The following is a 21,196-nucleotide window of genomic DNA, read 5'->3' as shown; positions in this document are numbered from 1 at the left end:
CTGTATCAAAGCAAGGACTCCAGGACCCAGCCAGAACTTCATGCCTCTTTCCCAAAGCCCATGCCTCACTTACCCAGCTTTGGGAAGGCAGCATGAGGGCTGGGGTCTGGGGGAGAGCAGATTTTGGCCTTGCTCTGCACCCTGTTGTGTGAATGGAACACTGCTGGATACAACTGCATACATCTGAACTAAAGTGCATTTTAAAACAATTTTTAAAACCACCATAACTTCTCAAAATGCACGTGGGGAAGGTTTACTGTTACACAAATGTTAGCAAGTGCAGAAACACCCTAAATTTACTTTGTGTTTACAACAGAGGGTCACAGAGATATTGCAGGTTGTTACTGTTTCACACATTGGAAAACTATGGTTTATAGCTATGAAAATGATGTGCCGAGTCATGGACTTTCACACACATCCCCTTTTATCTTTTGTGGATGCAGCTTTCCATTAGGTCTGTGCTGGAACTATGGCTAATTACTTTTCTTTAAAAAGCCACCGTACAAAGCCAAGATTTAAAGCTGATTCACAGACCATGCCTTATTTCAAAGCCGTTACCCCAAGTTCCTAGTTCCGGTGTAACAGAAAACTATGGCTAGCTGCTGTTTCCTAGCTTGTTTCATCACTTACCAAAAAAGAGGAGTAGTGTGGCTGTATGAAGGTGCAGAAGGCACCTGAAAATACTGATTTGATCAGGTGGACATAATCACGGTTCTAAACCTGGCTTGTTCTTAAGCCACGGTCTCCCAACTCTAGAAATATGGCTAGCTTAAAATCAAAAGTGGAAGCTTTCCCTCTCCCTCCTGTAGACAGCTCATTTGAATAGCTCCTTCCCTCCCATGTTAATTTGTCCTGAGTTTTAACTGCAGTTCATGTGCACTGGAATTAATCCTGGTTAACAGTAACAAGAGTCGCAAGGATTGCTAACTAGTTTCAGATCTTTGTATGAAATCCAAGTTTTGTATAAACTCTGGTTAGTACTAACCATGGTTAAGAGCAGGAGTAAGAAGGTGATATGCCGTATTTTTTTGCACCATAACACTCACTTTTTTCCTCCTAGAAAGTAAGGGGAAATGTCTGTGCGTGTTATGGAGCAAATGCCTGCGGGTGGCGGGGGGGGGGGGAAATCTGCTGCAGTCATGAGCAGAGGATCCATGGTTCCCCTTCCTTCCCTCCTCCGTAGTTACAAAGCACGGATCCACATGGATCCTCAGGATTTTTGCATTGGGCTACTCCAAACTCACTGTCAGATCACATGTCTGTAGCCACAGCATGAACCACAAAAATCATATATCCACTATTTCGTTTAGAATATTTTTTTTCTTGTTTTCCTCCTCTAAAAACTACGTGTTATGGTCCGGTGCGTGTTATAGAGCGAAAAATACGGTAATTTACATAAAAGAGTGGTATAGGAAAGAATGCACAATCCTGCAGTCTGTTCTGGCTCTGTTAGCCATGATAGGAATATTACAGCTTCACTGGCCTATATGGTTTTCACAGTCCCCCCAGCCAAACAATCTTTGAATTATGATGTACACAGTGTCCAGCCATGGTGCAATGGACAAGCCCTAAAACTGACACCTCCACAGCTACAGTGCAAGGCAAGTCACTACCTTGGAATAAGTAACGTTTATGGTTCCAGTGTTTAATCTAGTAAAATCAGTCACCTAAGGCTTTCGTCATAAATTAAAAAGTGCTCTGGAAGTCTCTGATGCTATTCTCTGCACCTTGCTAGATGAAAGAGAAATAGCCGCTACTTCTACTCTGTATCCAAAGCTAGAACACTATTTGCCTTTGTTGGTAAAACTACAATAGGTGTTCATCTAACAATTAGAATCAAAGGAAACAAAAGCAGACAGTGCGTATGTAAAATCAGTCTGGATCTTCCACAGTACTGACAGATCCTGAAGTTGTTTAATTCTTAACCCATTCTGGTGAGCGATTATAATTAGGAGTGTTCTGGTTTCTCAAACTGAGTGCCTTTTTTTTTTTTTTTGCTTTTCAGAAAACTTAATAGGGACTAGCCCTTTCCTTCAAGAACCTCTTGAGTCCAACTTTTGCTTTGTTTATTTGAGAAGACCTCAGGGTCATGAGAAGCATAGTGGTTTCGAGATATTACCTGCAGCACACTTAAGAAAACCTGTATTTCTGCATATTGGAGAGTTATGGGCAAAAAAAAAAAAACCCCTCTGGAAACAACTGAGTATCACATTATGGTTACTCACTAAACATCTAGCACCCTAGTAACAGTTTTAATTTTTTTTGTATCAAAGCACAATAAAATGCAAAGCATGTTGTCAATCAGAAGATGATCGGGGGGGGGGAGATGCAGCTAGAAAATATATATTTTATTAGCCTAGAAGCTCTTCAAAACAGTTGCAAGCATAAAAACATAAGATTATTTTTTTAGGCTAGAGTGCCCAGATATTTTTTAAACAAACAAACAAAGCAAGCATAAGCAATGTTTGATTTAGACAGATTTCTAAGATTGTTTGAATAATATTCAACTCTGATGCCATGAGATGGAAATATAATACTTATGTTCATTAAGTGTTTTCCTTTATCTTGGGCTTCAGAAATTTCTCTTCTTTTGCAGCTAGCTACAATTGGATTGCACCTGGAACTTTAGACTGTACTATGGCCATGTGTGCCATGGGACGCGGGTGGCGCTGTGGTCTAAACCACTGAGCCTTGGGCTTGCTGATCGGAAGGTCGGTGGATCGAATCGCTGTGACGGGGTGAGCTCACATTGCTCGGTCCCAACTCCTGCCCATCTAGCAGTTCGAAAGCAGGCAGTGCAAGTAGATAAATAGGTACTGCTCCAGCGGGAAAGTAAATGGCGTTTCCGTGCGCTGCTCTGCTTCACCAGAAGCAGCTTAGTCATGCTGGCCACATGACCCGGAAGCTGTCTGTGGACAAACGCCGGCTCCCTTGGCCTATAGAACAAGATGGGCGCCGCAACCCCAGAGTGGTTGGGACTGGACTTAAATGTCAAGGGTCCTTTACCTTTTTTATGGTTGGATTGCACCTGGAACTTTAGACTGTACTATGGCCATGTGTGCTTCCCACTATTTTCATCTGGAGAGATGCATTTAGACCCTGACAAGACAGCTATCATTCATACCCACCCACTTAGAAACTGAAAGGTAGAAGTAGCAAAAGATACTTTTTGTATTGCCCTTGAAGGATGCATCATGACAGTTACAACATACATCGGTTGGAATCCCCAAAGCCCCCAATAACAATAACTTGAGCTCAATGTTAACCAGAAGGCCATCTCTTAATCGTATTAAGATCCAAGAGCAATTATTCCAACTATGTAGCAAGTTTTCAAGTTGAGGGCATGGAGATGCCCTCAAATGTTGCTTAAATACCACAGATTTCTCAAACACCCATGAGATTCACCAGGCTCAAGCTGAGCATCTTCTAGAACAGTAGTTCCCAAACTGTGGTCTGCAGACCACCTTCTTGGTCCACAACGTGCCTGTAAAAATACAATTAAAAATCAAACAACAACTAGCACAGCACATTACAATTCTACAACAGGCAGATTAAGTGGTCTGCAAAGACCTCCAGTGCTTTTTAAGTGGTCTGTGGGGAAAAGTTGGGGAACCACTGCTCTAGAAAACACTGAGCTAACATTAACAATAATACTTCTGAGCAGATGAGCAAAACTATCAGTTGTGAGGTTGCTCATCTCTCTTTGCTTTTCTGTTAAAAGCAGTAAAACTGACCAGATCCGAAGCTGTTTGCAATATGATCTAGTCAGTTCACTACTATTTATTCGTATGAAATACGCAGAAGCATCTGTAGCTAGGATAACAGAGTATGCATAGGATTAGGCTTGTACAATAAGGTACCAATAAGGCACCAATGTTAGAATAGGATAGGGTCATGTTAGCAGTAATTAAATTTTGAAATATGCACACTTATTTTAATTTAACAGCTTACTTTGCTGTTAAAATAAGTGTGCATATTTCACACTCATGCAATAAGCACACTTATATTTTAGTTTAAAACACTGAAGATATGGGGTAAGGGAGAAATATGAATGTAAGGAGAAATTTGAATATGCAGTCTTAATGGATAAATGAAACCTGGAAAGGGAGGGGGAGAAGGAAAGTCAGTGATTGACTGCATGGTTATATTTAATGAAATGTGAAGCAGTGCAATGGAAAATTATAAATAGAACAAAATAATTAATTTAACAGTTTAAGCAAACAATCAATGATGAGACAGATAAATAAAAATTATTTTAAACTAGTTGGCAACCCTGGTAAAAATGAAAATGTAGACAATTCTCACAGCTGTACCTAATGTGTTTGGAATTATTCTGATTATATTAAACCTCTCAGATCTTCCTATTCAAGTTACAGAATGTCTGCTTTCTTGCTTTCAAATACAGATTTGATACAAATCACTTTTAAGATGGGTGCATATCATAGCACAGAAACTCACCCAAGTACAGTAGATTTGTACTCCAGACCAATGGATAATTAATGACCTTTTTCAAACTACTCTAACTTGAAATTTAAAAAGAAAAGCTACTCAACAAGAGAAGCCAATAATTTAGAGAGCACTTCCCATTGTTTCCAGAGTCTATATAATTTAAAAATAGACACTATCATTAGAAAATGGCAATCACATATAGGCAGTTCTATCTATATTGAAAATCAGTAAGCAGTAAAGACAAATAAGAAGTGGACTGGCATACTGTGCAGGCTTTTACAAAGCTACTTTGCCTGATCAGACAACTAGGAAACTATTTTTGTATAAACAGAAAGCAAGCTGCTTCTTTTTTCTTTCAGGTTGTCGGTGTTCAAAATGCCCAACTCAGGTATCTGAACTTTTTTTTGTCTTATCTGAAAAGTTGATACTGATGTACAAAACAGCATCTTAGAAGAAAGGGTGTAAGTCGCTGGGTACAATATGGCTGACCACTGAACCACGTTAACTGGTAGCCATGTTCATGCAGAACTGAGTGGGTGTGGCCACACCACGCTCTTACATGCACACACACCCATGTTGTGCATGTAACTAGCAGAGGATAGAGGAATATCACCCCTCTACCAATCATTAAATGATCAACCTGATGACCAGGGTGGGGTGTAATTTTCACTTCGATCAAGTGCTGCAGTGTACACAGTGGCTAAACCTCTGCAACCACCCCAAAATATAGACAAACTCCTAGCTGCTGTTGGGAGTTTTGAGTGGCCAGAAAAATATGCTTAGAGAGCCAAGGGCTAACCATTCCTGATCTTGATAAATCATTAGCACATGCTTCTTACAAGAGCAACTCACACAGCCAGTTCTAACTATATGATGATTGTTCCTATAGTTAAGTTCACCTTATATTGAAATAGTATGGAGGAGGCAAAGCACAAGGACATAAACAGTAGAAGGAAGGCACAAGAACAAACCAAATACCGTAAATTCCAGCGTATAAGATGACATTTTAACCCCGGAAAAGAGGTTAAAAAGTCGGGAGTCGTCTTATATGCCGGGTATCTGCCCCCGCCCCCCCACTGCTGCAGCGGTTCCGAAACAGCTGCAGCAGCGGTGAGCTCCGCTCTGCACTGGGAGAGAGCCGCCAGGTGCGGAGCCCGCCCACTGCTGCTTTGGAAGCAGCAGCAGGGGCGGCGGGCTCCGCTCCACTCCATTCCAGGCGGTTTTCTCCTGGCGTGGAGCCCGCCTCTCACGCTGCTTCAGAAGCAGCAGCAGGGGCGGCGGGCTCCGCTCTGCACCGGGCGGGTTTCTCCTGGTGCGGAGCTGCCCAGCATATTAGGCAACTGGGCTTATAAGATGAACCCCCAAATTGCAGCTGTCAATTTGGGGGGTTGTCTAATACACCCGGTCGCCTAATATGCCGGACTCTATGGTAGCTATCAAGGCAGACTCTCTAGATTTACTGAGGGACTTCTGAACCGTCAGTGGTGTGGGCAGAAAAAAATCTAGAAGATTTTCCACCGCTTTATTTCTTCATTATTTTTTTATATTTCATAAATTCATTAATAACAAGGAAAGTATGTCTAGTGTGTATAATAATTAATTAACTAATTAATGAATTAATTAGTTACATACATACATACATACATACAGGGTAGCATGGCAGTTTCCAAATTATTGACTTTGTTTGCTAATAAATAAAATAAACATGCTAAATTAGATTGCTCTCAAGGGAACCAGGCACTTTTCTGCTACAAATTGAAAATCTTCTGCTGCAAATTGCCATAATGTGCTTAAGAGATTTTTTCCAATTCAGAATTTCCTGGAAAAACCACACCTCTGGTTTTGTAACTTGTCACTCTATTGGACACTAAAGTGAAACAGAACTGGTTAGAACTTTAAAAATCCAGATCACTCTTCTGAGTTTTGTAACTCAAAGGCTACATGATTCCTATCTGCCTTAGACAGAGACCACAGGGAGGCCAAGTATTAAAATCACATGAACTCAAATTCAGCAATAATGCAGCAGGACATATAACCTCAAGAGATTTGTTCCATTTTAAATTGACTTTTTGAATCTACAAACCATCTATGATACACAGAATTTGTTCAACGTGCCAGAGTTTGAACATGGTGGTATTATATTACTTCCAAAGTGAAAGGTACTTGGTTGCACCAGCACACACATGTGCAAATTATACATCTTTGGAGTAAAGTAAACTAATCAATTACAGTAGTACCATCAGATATCCTAGTTGTTGCTTTCATTCTTTAGTATGCAATGATGAGGTTACTTCAGGACTCACAACAGCTGCAATTTTGTACATTTGCTATAAGGTATGTAGACTACAGTATAGTTCTCAACACATGATGTCTTGTGCTCAGACAGATTGATTATATTAGTGTGCAAGTTCATATACTATTTCTGATTTCTCAGTATGAATTTTGTGACTGACCATACTGTACATATATCCCAAGGCAAATGTTTGTGCGTAGCTTCTTCCAGAGCCACAAGTTACTTTCTGCACCCACTGGCTTTATGTTAGACTGACACTGCAATCAAATCTATAGCCTGTGGTGAAACAGAAAGGTTGTTTTGTTTTTTTTACAAAATCTTACACCCTAATCTTAAGCACGTATGCTTAGAAGACCCATCCATTTCAAGAAAAGCTCGATGTAAATTTTGTGAATGGAAAATGATAAAATGCTTTCATAATGCTGTGTTTTAATGTTTTAACTATGCTGAAAGCCACCTCGAGTCTGAAAGGTATATGATAACTGTGGAGGTAAAGTTCAAGCAGTCCTAACTAACAGTATTATGTTAGCAGGATGACCATCAAGAGATTTGGGTATGTCAGTCTTTAAACTTCTCATGCAATCACACATTTCACACAATTGCCTTTAGGACACACTTATTCCTATGCTATTCACACACAATCACCAGTTATTACAGGATACACACACATACACAGAATGGAAAGCAAACAGATCTTTGCTAGAATTGAGAGGTCCCAGTGTAAGCAGTCGACTGTGGTTCAGTGGTAGGGTACAGCTTTCATTCCATGCACCCAGTGTTGAACTGTAGCTAAGAGTAATGCTTCAACAAAACACTAAAACAAAACCTGAAAAACTTCCAGTAGCCTGCACACCAAGTCAATTGCTACTGCAGCTTAGGAATTTGAATCTTATGGACAGTCCAAGGCCTGCACACGGTAACATTTAGGAATCAGCATGTTCCACAGAAGTGGAACAACAGAAGCACAAGCAATATTTCAATCCAAGACACTATTACAAAAGAACTCCAAAAGAAGCTTGGAATACATTCAGTGAATACATTCGAAAGCTCACCTGGTATCTGTGGATGCCATCCTTAGGCACTTGGTCCCTATGTTTTTAGAAAGTTCATAGCTGTTCAGAGTTCACAGATGCGCAGAAAAGTTACCAGTGACCACAATTCCAACACAGAAATTCCCTAATCTAGCAGGATGCATGAGCATGGAACCTGGATTTGTCTAACTTCAGTACTGGGTACTATAGTTACTTCCTCTCATAATTATACACTTAACTTTTAAGACACTATTTTATAACCCAGCAATTGTCTGCATGGTGAACTGTATCTTTTTATTACTGAAGTATATAGGATACATGCTTAATCTAATGCTCTGATGAACTGAAGTTTTAGATGCATTTCCCGTTTCAAAAATCTGCTGTTGTGTACTGAATACAGTACAAAGGTTTTCATGTTTTAGAATATTTGTTCTTGATTACACTACACATGCTTTTTTGTTATTTGTATTCCAAGGGCAGCCTTGGTAATAAGTCCGCCAAAGTTACTATCCCACAGAAGTTGTTGTGATTATTTTTAAATTAAAGCCCCACTTTTCCCCACAAAGGAGTTGCTCAGTGACTTGCACATGAAGAGTAAGCAGAAAAGCAACAATGACACAACCAATAAAAACACATATTTTAAACAGAGAAGCAAAACAAAAACACAAAAAGCAGCAACAGCAGCACCAATCAATGCATTAAGTAGCAACAGAATCAAGAGCATGTTTAAAAATAAAAGCTTTCTTAGTGCCAAGATAATATAAAGAGCAAGGGGGCAGAGAGTTCCACACTAACCACAGATAAAGCAGTCTCTCTCATCTGTTACCACGCACCTAGCCTTAGCCGACAACACCAAATGCAGGAGGGGTTCAACATCCAATCTTAAAGGATAGGTACATTTACATAAGGGAAGGTGATGCTAATTAACTTGGTACTAAGTTGTCTTGGACTGTACAGTAAGAAGCACTAGCTCCTTTACTCACACATACCATGTTACTTATTTGTGGAACCATCAACAGCTGCAGCAAAAGCAATTTTCCATTTTAAAGCAGTTTCTCTGACTGGTCATCTGAAGGAGATTCTTACCACAGACAAGTGGCTATTTACATGCTTATTAACATTTTAAAAACACTATTGTTTTTGCAGAGTTGTATACAACATTAGTCATACACAGAGAAGACCCTTTGAAATTAATGGTCCTGACTAATTTAGGTCCATTAATTTCAATGGGTCAACTGTGCGTATAATTTAGTTGACTACATGCCACAGCATCTTAGGTTATAGCAGCCTGAAAATACAAGCCAGAACTTTCTTTTACTATAGTGTTTAAGTTACATCGTTGTTGTTTTAAAAAAAGTAATATAATTTTTTGTACAACTACACAATTTGGTCCCTTGGAGATTCCAAATAATCTTGGGTGTAAGAATCATGTACTAGCCCACTTTGAAGAAAAAGAAAAAAGGAAACACAGAGGCCTGGTTCAGATATAATGATCCTGGTCTAATAAGCCAGAGTTTGTTAGATGAAGTTGTGTCTGCACATTCTCCCCTCTCACACCATAATACAACACTTCCAGGGTTTGCTAAGCCAGTTTCCCATTACATTCAGCTGGAAAACTTGGTTTAATCTCTGCCTACTGACCATAAGATGAAACCAAGATCTAGTAAAGCCTGGCTTGCAAACAGATCAAACCAGTTTTAGTGGTACAGTTGTAACAGAAATAAACCACAGAAGATGTGCCAAAGCTGGATCATGGCAGGTACAAAGCTAAAATGTGGGGACTAGATTTGTTCTTTAATAAAACATCATTTATTAGACCAATATTATTTCCTCTCTGCCAGGTCATGCACTCACAGATCCTTGTCCCCAAATAAATCATAATCTATATTTTGAGAGTAGGGAGAGTTCAGAGGAAGAAACAAGAGTAACAAGGGATGAAATGTGAACAAGCACAGTTGAGGGATGGAGACGAATGGGTTAAGCAAGGACTTCCCTGAATTGGTGAGCTCTGGAGAATTACTTGAAAATATTTGTTCTGGAAAGAAATTCCAGGCACAGCAATGGAAAAAATGCAGAGATGTTTAAGGGATTTGGGCTACTGGTGGTGGCAGTGTTGGAGGAAGAACTAGATGTATCAGCAAATAAGGATAGAGAGATAGGTTAGAACAAGGCAGAAGGTGATATCCAATGTTAGTCATACTCGGAGCAGATCCACTGAATTAAGCCAATTTATTTCAGTGAGTATGGCTTAGCTGGATATCACCCAGTGGTTTTGAAGATAACTATGCTTAAGGCTATCTGTGAGGATATGTATAAAGCTGCTTTCCAGGCTCATTCTTAAAGAACAACAACAAATATAAAATTTGCTTTAAACATTTCCCAAATCGTTAGAAGGCTAACAACTAGAATAAGTAAAGTGCAAGCTTTTCCAAATCTATGCAATATTCTAGTTGAGAAATATGGTCCCTGAATCTTGTTTGTGTAGTTCAGGAACATGTGCAACCATTCCTGCCAGAGGTCCTGTATACTGGGGTGGGGAGGTTACAAAGGCAAGTCAATGATTTCTTCCTTTGTGCATGGAGCAATCAGAAAACATTCACTAACCTAAACAGATGAAAATGGTCAAAAACAGGTGAACTTTCTGCCCCACAAAAAAGAGAAAAGGTTACTTGGAAATAGATAACTACTGAGCCAATTCCAAATCAAACCATGAAGAGATCACCACTACCGGTAGTTATGCCCTATTTGCACAAACTTTAGAGTAGTGCCAAAACATGTGATGAGAATAAACTTCCCCACTTTATCCTTCCTCAAAGAGGCCAAAGTTAGCATGCATGTGATCATGAATACATAACAGCTCTAGAGCTATCCCAGCAGCACTAGAAGAATGAGAGCAAATAAGAACATAGGCTAGAGAGAAAGCATAATCGGCTACCAATACTTTCCTAGTCCTTCTCTAGTGCCAACACCTTTATTAGGTCCCTTCTCCCCTCCTCTCAAGGTGCATAGATAATAGAATCACAGAATTGGAAGGGACCCTGAGGATCATCTACCCCAACCTTCTGCAATGCAGGAATATGTAACTGCTCCATACAGGGATCAAGTCTTGGCATTATCAGCACCATGAGCTGTCCAGGAGTCTGGCTACTTCCTTTGATGGCACAAGGAAAAATACCTTCTGGATAGTGCAGGATAGGCTTCCTGGAGTAGTAGGATACAATTCACTCTAGCAATACTGGTTTGTTTTGCAGCACTTTCCTAGTTTTCAGAAGGCCAGTGTGGGGTGGGAAAAAGAAAAGTACTGGGAGTGATGAATTCTTCTGGTATTTGATTCACTCCCTTCACCCATCAAGTTTTCCTGCTGTCCTCACTTGTAGTCCTATATAATTTTTATTTTGTGTGAAAAGGTTTGTGACCCAAACTCCATGATATAACAAAAATTGTAAGCACTGTGTGCATCAAGAAAGCAATTCTAGAACAGGAAAGGTGTCTTCTGGAATAAGATCTAGTTCATTATCTCAAAACGATAACTCTATATATTCCAATTCATGTATCAATTAAACACTGCAAAGGGTTGGACTAGATTAACCTAAGGGTCCCTTCCAACTCTACAATTCAGTTACTCTATAATTCTATCTCATTTTCTTTTAAGAAGCATCCAGTATTTTTAAACAACAGTCTTCTGGTATCTTAAAGACTAACAAAATTATGTTGGTATAAGCTTCTATGGACTACAGTCTACTTCATCAATTGCATGGAGTTGACTGTAATTCAGAAAAGCTTGTGCTATAATAAATGTGTTACATTCAAAAGTACCATGTAACCAGCATTTGAAATTCACCAGGTGCCAGGCGCATTTTGCACCTGACTACTGGCCACTTGCGACCAAGAGAGGATGCCCAGGTGCCAGGATGGCCCCTGACGTCTCCACCATCTGGAGGTGCATGCCTTGGGTCTTGACTGTTTTCACACACTAGCAACACATCCGGTAGAATTCTATCTGCTAGATTTTATCTGCAAAATCAGAATGAATTTCAAGAACTAAAAAGTTGTATTGAAAAATACAGATTTCAAGCTGTCTGGCCCAAAAATGACAACTAGGCATTGTTTTGAAAACTGTACTCTTAGTTTAAGCAGCCATTTGGTGTCTAGCTTATATATCTGAGTTTCTAACAATGCATAACTGTGCTTTTTGATGCCACAGATTAATACTGCTACTTATCTGGACAGTATTTTAAAGGCAATGACATTTCTAATTCCAGTTAGGATCCTTATGCACTGAGTCGCTGAAAGTTTTCCTTTAAATAGTACTTGTAAATGTAGTTTCTGCTCAGACCCAACATCCTAGACCTCAAAGGCAAACCCCTTTTTAGAAGTGCTGAAGCAGGTCCCACCAATATCAATTGAATTTAATTGGAACTTTGTTCAGATGCATAATGGCAATATTGCTTTAAGACTGTTTAGCAAAGAAATACATGGAAATTATTTTTCTATGTTCAAGTACAATATGTACCGTATTTTTCGCCCTACAGGACGCACTTTTTCCCCTCCAAAAATGAAGGGGAAATCTGGGTGCGTCCTATGGGGCGAATGCAGGCTTTCGCTGAAGCTTGGAGAGCGAGAGGGGTCGGTGCGCACCGACCCCCCTCGCTCTCCAGGCTTCAGGAAGACACCCGCAGCCTCAGCAGCCCTGCGGGAGTTCCCGCAGGGCTGTCTAGGCTGCGGATAGTAGCCTGCTTCCCAGAGCGTCGGGCGCACTGAAAGCAGAGCGCCCGGCGCTTCGGGAACACCTCCGCAGCCTAGGCAGCCCTGCGGGAGTTCCCCGCAGGGCTCCCCACGTTGCGGATAGCAGCCTGCCGCCCAGCGTGTGGGGCACCCTGAAGTAGAGCGCCCCGCCCGCCGGACAGACATCCGCAGCGTGGGGAGCCCTGCAGGAGTTCCCCGCAGGGCTCCCCACACTGCAGATAGCAGACTGCCGCCCGGCAGGCGGGGCACCCTGAAGCAGGGCGGCCCTCGCGCCGGGCAGATATCGGCCAGCCCCACAAGCTCAGGGGACAGCAGGGAGGCGCAGCGCCGCCATCCCGCAGTTCCTCGACCTGGTTCGGTTTCCCCGACCTGCTTTTGGGGGGGAAATAAAATAATTTTTTTCCTTTATTTCCCCCCCAAAAAACTAGGTGCGTCCTATGGGACGAAAAATATGGTAATAGACATTACCTTACACAACATAGAACATGCACCCATACCCAGAACTAAAGTAAAAAAAGGATTGCATTCTTCTACTAACGCTATAAAGTTTGAAGAAATAAATAGATAACCACCACTACTAAAAATATTCCAGAGCCATACTAAATGCACCAGGGGTGATAAAAGTTCAGCAACCAGACAATAAGATACCATTATATGAAGCTTTAAGTGCTACAATTATATTGTTTCCGTTTACATTGACCACAGTTGCAGTAAGAGCTCTCAAACACTTTATGTGCAAATATAAAGTAGACTACAAATCAAGTCACTGTTCATTGTCTTTCGGCTACTGTAGCATGGCCTTGATCTTTACAATCACAGCTTTCAGTAGATGTTAATATATAAAGGACATGGATTAAAAGTAATCACTGCCCTCCCCCGCTTCCACTGTCAGTTTACAGAACTTATTCAAAACTTGTAGCTTTTCTAACATGTTGTGTAAACTTATAACAAAAATTTGTAAGATTTGTTTCCTTAGGCAGCTATTTTGACAAGGATGAGTAATTCTATAACAATGCAAACTGCAACAGTCACTGTATCAGATAGCAGAAAAACCTCTGTTTCAACGCTTGCAAAGCATTCACAAATCTTCATACTCTGAGAATCCCACAACCCCTCTCGCTGCAGTGGTACTTCCTTTTGTTCTCAACCCTCTACAAATTCACAATTCTAGAAAGCGTCTTTGAGACAGCACAATATTGCTACCACTGCCTTATTTTGCATTCCTGACAGTTGGTACAGATCTGACAAGTTAACAAATCTGACATGTGCATTTTTACTACAATTTGACACCATTAATATGAAAGGGGTGTGTTGTGATGCAGAACAAGTGAAATCCATGCTAAATTTGGGCATGTGTTAGAAAATGTTCCGGAAATCACAGACCTGCACACCACATGCATGGACAGAGTGAGGAGAGAATCCCCATAGGGACCAAGTGTATTTAAAAGAATGCCTAACTCCCTATAGAGTACACATGCAACAGCCTAGAGCTGTCCCAAACATACTACAATGCTGCAGGTCATTCACTTGAAGGCAAAGTGAATGTCACCCACCCCCAGCACACAGAATACCCTCAGCAGAAGCAGAACTGTGCCCAGAGGGTTCAGCAATAATATGCTGCTTGATTCACTAATGCAGGGATAGCCAAGATGGTACCCGCCAAAGGTATTTGGACTACAATCCCCATCAGCCTCAACCAGCACAATCAATTGTCAGGGAAGTCATAGTCCAACAAAATGACACCACTTTGGCTACCCCTGGAGTCAAAGTAAAATTAAGGGCCTGTGGCACCACAGTTCACCAGGACCATCACTGATGCCACACGAAGAGGCAGCATGGCAGGGAAGGTAGGTTAGACTAAAGCCCCAAAGGGAGTCTCTCCTCCCAGGAAACAGGTTTGAAGCCAGAGGCTTTTTCAAATGTCAGGCATGCATTGATTCGGCATACCAGAAACCACCAATCGACAAGAAAACTATTCCTATGCATACTAACAGTTTACACTGCATCAACATGACAACCCATTCTGAACACAGCCATTACAGTGTGGCATTCTCAGACCCTTAGTACACAACAAGCTACTTTTCTTCCACCCCACTTTTGCACAGTATTACAGCTGAACAAGCACCTTCTGGAGATGCTGCTAACTGGTGGAGGCAACTTAAATCCCTCTGAAATCAAACACAATGAAAGCCTCAAGGCCTCAAAGTTAGGAGGAAAGCTTCAGCACTGTACACACTTAACCAGAAGCTAGTTCAACTGAATTTAATGGTGCATGCACAGGATTCTACTTTTAAAGCATGCATCTGATTCTCTAGATTTACTTATTTTTAAAATTGGTTTAAGCTTTTGATTATTCAACGGAAAGGATTTTATTTTATTTGACTACATCAGGGTGGGCAACAGTGGCCCTGCAGGTGTTATCCACTACAACTAGCATTATCCTTGGCCATTGGTCATGTTGCCTGGGGCTGATAGGAGTTGAACTAAAACTCCTGGAGGGTCATAGGTTCCCCATCTCTAGACTAAGTAACCATTAGGGCTTTATTCTGAGGAACCGTATTTTATGAAACCAAAACAATCTTTATGTAAAATTACTTGTCTAACTACAAAAGGAGACAGATGCTAACGAATAAAAGTTGCTCATCTCAAAAATTGCTGAGGATCAAAAACACTCCAAATCATTTCTACTGCAGACAAGCAAATAGAAATAAACACTCAAAACCTCAAGAGTTCATATTAGTAACCCACCTCATAATCTTAAACACATGTACTCAAAAGCCTGATTGAATTCAATGAGACTTACTCCCAAGTAAGTGTGTTAGCAAGGCCTTAATCTCCAATGAGAAGTGCCAGCAATTGCTTAAATGCTTTGCTTGTGTTCTTTTACGCTATGTTCTCAATCCTAAACAAAATGCAGCTTACCAAGATCCTGCACGACAAAATAATATTAATAATAATCATCGTTTACTAGCGTTAGGTCTCTTTCGCTTTCTGTAGAGAATGGTTTCACAACACTTTAACATGCTGCAACAGAAGACTGCTTCTCCTAAGCAGGAGGAGCTCGGAATAAACTGTTTCCACAACAGCAGAGAACAAAAACTATAAGAGGGAAAGGTTAGGGAGTTTTCTACAGCAGCCTTTTTTCTGTTGGGGGGGGGGGGAGAGGGTAAGGAAGGAAGAGGCGGAGAGAAAAGAGGAGAAAACACACAAGCGCCAAACAAATCACAGTTTGCACCCGAGCTTTGCCCCGACCCCCACCCCTCACCCCAAGGTTGCCGAGAGAAAAGCTTTTCTTCCAACGACGAGGGCCAAGAGTTTTACCAAGAGCGATTGGGGCGGGAGGAATAGACCCCACCCGCTCCCATTCATTGGCCTCCTCCGGGTTGGGACTAGACCGGCCTAAACGGAGGGATGCACCTAGGTGGGGATGCCGGGGACACGCAGCAGCAGCAGCGGCCTCCGGGTGGGGGGCGTCCACGGAGCTTCTCTGCACCCCCCCCCCGGGGAGGGGGCTCTGCATCCGCCCCTGAGCCTTGCGAGGGGACCGGTTAACCCGCTTACTCCTAAGCCCCCGGAGCGGGACGTGGCTGCAGCAGTTCCCCCAGAACCCCTGCGCAAAAGGGGCATAGCGAGCGGGCCGGCCTGCCTGCCGCACCGGTTGCCGCCAGTGCCGCAGCCCGCCAGACTAGGCCGCAGGGCCTTGCTGCTGCCACGGCCCGTCCCGGTGCACCTTGGCGAGAGGAGGAGCAGCGGGGCGGCGGCGGCAGAGAGCCGGCCTGCCTCCCCCCCCCCGGTCTTTGTCGCCCGCTTCCAACTCACCGCTCTCGATCTCGTTGCCCTTCTTGGCGGTGGCGGCGTTCCCCATGGCCGGGAGGCCGGCGGGCTGCTCCGTCCGTCCAGCGGGGGGAAGAAAGGGAGGGAGGGAGAAGGGCGGGAATCCCGAGCGGCTTCTGTGGAGCCGGCAAGAAGCGAAGGAGGAAGGAGTGTGGCGTCGCCGCTTCGGTCTTTCCCCTCAGCGCTCGGCCTTCGGCTTCTCTCCCCCTCGCTCTAGTAAGGGGGCTCCGGGCGGCCTCTAAGTCGGAGGCGGCGAGGGCTCCTCCGGGTCCTGCCTCCTTTCTTTCCGCTTGTCCGCCTGCCCTCCCCGACTCCACACACACACATACACGGCGGAAATGACGGCCGCTGAAGCGCCTCCTCCTTCTCCTCAGCCGTTCCTCCTCACGCTCGCAAGGGCTCCGGCTTCGCCTGCCCGGCGGCCTGGCGGGGCTACGCTCTTTGCGGAGGAGGAGGCCCCCTGCCGGCCTCGCTTTCCCCCTCAGACTCTTCCTCACAACGCACCTCCTTTTGCCCTCGAGTAAATAATTCACCCGAAGGGACCAGCCTTTTTTTTTTTTGCCTCAGCTTTTGCCTTTTCCACCCGCACTTGCAAGCAATAGTCCCAAGTCCGTACTTATTTCAGCAGCGGATCTAACGCGCCCTTCGCGCGCCGCTGCGACTCCTCCTCCCGAGTAGATAAACCCATGGAAGTTTGTGGGAGTTTGGTTTATGGATCATATAAACGCGCCTTGGCTTGGGATGCCTCATCCTGTGCTTGAGTCTTATATCTATACTGTTAACGTTGAAGCCAGTGAGAGATAGGATATGGGGCAAAAGGGAGGTTGGGGAAAGGTGTAATCCAGACAAGACACTTTGGGACATATTTCTGTTGGACACACTGGGTGCAGTTGTTTTTTGGACTGCTCCCGGATTCAGTTTTGCTCCAGATTCCAACAAATGCACTAACTGGCCTTTTTCTGAAGATGGATCTTGCTGCAGTTACAGGTTTCTTGTTTGCCTTTCATATTTAGGTCATGGTATGTGCAGTATGTGGTGGAACAGTTCTGAAAAGTGCCCAGAAGCTTTTTAGTTGATGCAAAATGCAGCAGTCATGCCGTACCAATACTGTGCATTCTTCACCAGTTTTGAATTTCTTCCTGGGCCCGGTTCAAAGTGTGGTTGTTGTTACCCCTTTTCCGGGCCTGGACAGTTTGGAAGTTGGAGGGCTACTGCTTCTGCCCATCTGAATCTGCCCACACACTTTGGTCTTCAGAGGAGGCCTTGCAATGGATGCTATTTTCATCTGAGGGTGCAACAAACAAGATCTTCTTTCTTTTAGTGTACAGGCTTGTGTACCTTGCCACAAAACAATCAGCCAGGGGTAGGGTCTTCCTTGTGGTGGCCCTCATTTGTGGAACTCCCTCCCTATGGAGATGCAGCTGTCTCCCTCACTGACAGTGTTCAAACAATGGCTTTAGACACGCATGTGTGCACAAGCATTTGTGGGAAGTTGGCAAATTGAATTGTTTTGAATTGCTTGATTAAATGTGATTTTTAAATGAATTTTTACATTGATATGTGGATTTTATTATATGTTCCCTGTTTTAGGATCCTATGGAACGAGGGATGGTTTATATAAATGTAAATAAAAAATAAAATAGGCAATTAAACCTTTCTTGTTTAGATATGGGTTGCAATGATGAAAGTCACGATTTACATCTGTGGCTATAAAGGTTGCTACAGTTTTAAAATAATGATTAATGATGCATTTGCTCCTTATGTCTATTGAGTTTTCATGTTGTTTTATGATTGCTTGTTTTTGAGCTAGGGCCTGAAACCTGAAACACAGTATTCATGTGTTTATGAATACTGTTATGATTATGATAATTATTTATTGCGGTTAAAAAAAAGTGGCTTTGAACACATTCAGAGTACATTTTTTAAATTGCTGAGTAACTATACCCTTTTGCTCTCTAGTAATCTGAGACGCGGGTGGCGCTGTGGGTAAAAGCCTCAGCGCCTAGGGCTTGCCGATCGAAAGGTCGGCAGTTCGAATCCCCGCGGCGGGGTGCGCTCCCGTTGTTCGGTCCCAGCGCCTGCCAACCTAGCAGTTCGAAAGCACCCTCGGGTGCAAGTAGATAAATAGGGACCGCTTACTAGCGGGAAGGTAAACGGCGTTTCCGTGTGCGGCTCTGGCTCGCCAGAGCAGCGATGTCACGCTGGCCACGTGACCTGGAAGTGTCTCCGGACAGCGCTGGCTCCCGGCATATAGAGTGAGATGAGCACACAACCCTAGAGTCTGTCAAGACTGGCCCGTACGGGCAGGGGTACCTTTACCTTTACCTTTAATCTGATATTAGAGATCAAGGTTTTATTTTTATGAGGAATTCTATTTTGGTGTGTACATACCATAACTTTTAAGTACACTCTTTTCCTCAAAGAATTATGGGTACTGTAGTTTACCCCTCAGAGTTACTATTTCTAGCAACCCTTAACAAACTACAGTACCCAGAAACAAGTTCAATTAGGCTGCTATCCTAATCACATTTACCCGAGAGAAAACTCCATTCCATAAATAGGACTGACTTTTGAGGAGATATGATTGGAATTGCACTGTTAGTGTAGATGTGATTGGTGCCTCAAATTTGTAGATACACGAGTGAACTTGAGCAGATACACTTCAAATTTTGGAAATTAACAGTACGTGCAATTCTGTAGCTAGAATTAAGTTGCACTGTGTTGAGAGGCCCATGGGTACTGGACTGCAACATAAGTATGGTTTAGTAGCCTTGTAGTTGCACTCATAGCAAGGTGACTTTGATTGCAACTTTCCTCAGTATACTGCCTTTTCTACATCTTTCAAAAAATAATTTTGATGCACACTGCTATACCATCACCTTTAAATTAATATTTGGATGATTGTGAATTTTGTGAAATTATGATATAGTTGCTGAAATTTCAGTTTTTGCTGATCTAAACCACTCAGAAGGAAATGTATGATAGGAGGTAGGCTTTTAAATATTTAATCTGATGTGTTTTTTATTACATTTTTGCAGTTCCACTATAAAATATTGTACCATGATCATTATGCAATCCCTGGCAACCTTTATTGTGTCTCAGGGTTGCTTTTTTCCTCTTTTGCCCTCAAATTGAGAGAGGTTTTGCTTCTTGGGGTTGGGTGGTGCATTCCATTCCCATTTCAGAAGTGTGCTGTTTATCCATGAGCCGCCTGTCATCTATTCTAGAAGATGGTTAAATACATAAGTGTCAAATTTGAATATGCTCTTTCCTCTGTGTTAAGTGCAAACTCATTTTCCGAGTGTGGATCCTTTCAAAGCAAAAGCAGCAGTATCCATGCCCAAGAGGGAGCAAACTCTGAGAAACTACAAAAGTTGTAGAAGTACAAAAAATATATATTGGGGGGGGGGATTAGGGGAGGGGAGCAGAAAGCACAATGAAAACTGAGCATGCTCAGTGGTCATGGAATGCTCCCTGTCTCTGTGTGTTTGATGAGAGAGACAGAAAACTAGAAGGGGACATTTGAATGGAGTAGCTTGGAAAAGCTGGCAGGCATTCTGAACAAGAGCACTGTACTCCACAACAGTTTATTGCAGGTCAGTCTTATACTTTCCGAATAGGCACATAGTCCACTCCTGTGTTCACTTGAGTGTTAGACAATAGATGTTATAGTGCAGTAGTGGCACTGGAATATTTTAAAAGCAGTTCCCTACCACCTGACTTGTCACATTGTTCTACTCTGATGTTAAAATAGTACTGTATTTTATGATGAAGTCATGGAAAAGTGATTTCTGTATTACTGTCAAAGTATCTAAAGGATGCATTTCTTCCAAATTGGTTAGCCTGGGATTTAGGGATGGGGAGAAGTTTAATTCAATTCTCAGCTGAAGACAAACCTGCCTGATTTGCACTTTTCAAAACAATATGCAAGACAAAATACAGCTTTATAAATTGGTACTTCTCACAATTTTATAGTGCAGTTCTCCAGCCAAGTCATGTGTATAAAGGTCTGCATAAAATTGCATATATTCATGAAAATACAGTGGTACCTCAGGTTACAGACGCTTCAGGTTACTGACACTTCAGGTCACAGACTCCGCTAACCCAAAAGTAGTACCTCCGGTTAATAATAATAATAATAATAATAATAATAATAATTTATTATTTGTAGCCCACCCATCTGGCTGGGCTTCCACAGTCACTCTGGGCACCTGTCAAAAAGATTAAAAATACATTTGCTTCAGGATGAGAACAGAAATCATGTGTGGTGGCACAGCAGCAGTGAGAGGCCCCATTAGCTAAAGTGGTACCTCAGGTTAAGAACAGTTTCAGGTTAAGAACAGACCTCCAGAACGAATTAAGTTCTTAACCCGAGGTACCACTGTAACATACAAAAATCAATTACGGAAGGAAAAATGGCTTTGCAAAAATGTGCACATTAGGATATATTCAAAATAAAGTGCTGGTGAATTTTCATGAGAACCTTTAAAAGAAAATAGCAAACTTCCGTGGAGAACTGAAGACTGAAATATGAAAAATTGAAATGACAGGTGTGCCTTGCAGGACAATTGTACGAGACATGTTTCAGAAGTAAGTCCTTACTGTGTCTTCGTTTCTATAAAAAGTATAAAAGTAACAGAACAGGCTAGATTTCTCTAGGTCTCTTCAAGAAAGATGCTTTGTGAAAACACCAGGAGTACAGGTTCTTCTTATCCTGTAACGTTGGAAGGATAAGATATATATTCTTTTAGACCAATTATTGGTTTTCATATTTTATTAGAAAATTGGCTGAGAAATCATTTGAGGGAGACTAGATATGGGGAAGCAAAACTGAAGACTGTAT

The 21,196-nt window shown here is 42.3% G+C and overlaps 1 protein-coding gene across 1 annotated transcript in view; it reads right to left on the bottom strand.

The window, feature by feature from the left end:
- PRKACB (protein kinase cAMP-activated catalytic subunit beta) overlaps positions 1-16,960 on the bottom strand; it is a 57,316-nt gene extending 40,356 nt beyond the window's left edge. Inside the window, exon 1 of the mRNA XM_083510698.1 lies at positions 16,339-16,960. Within this exon, the coding sequence (XP_083366824.1) occupies positions 16,339-16,384 (46 nt within the window). The 5' untranslated portion in view covers positions 16,385-16,960. The remainder of the gene's footprint in view (positions 1-16,338) is intronic.
- Positions 16,961-21,196: the final 4,236 nt, after the last annotated feature.

Source organism: Podarcis liolepis (assembly GCF_965112155.1).
Source record: "Podarcis liolepis genome assembly, chromosome: 6".
Classification (NCBI taxonomy): domain Eukaryota; kingdom Metazoa; phylum Chordata; class Lepidosauria; order Squamata; family Lacertidae; genus Podarcis; species Podarcis liolepis.
Note: the sequence above shows the minus strand (reverse complement) of the source record. Positions and strands in the feature narration are given on the sequence as shown.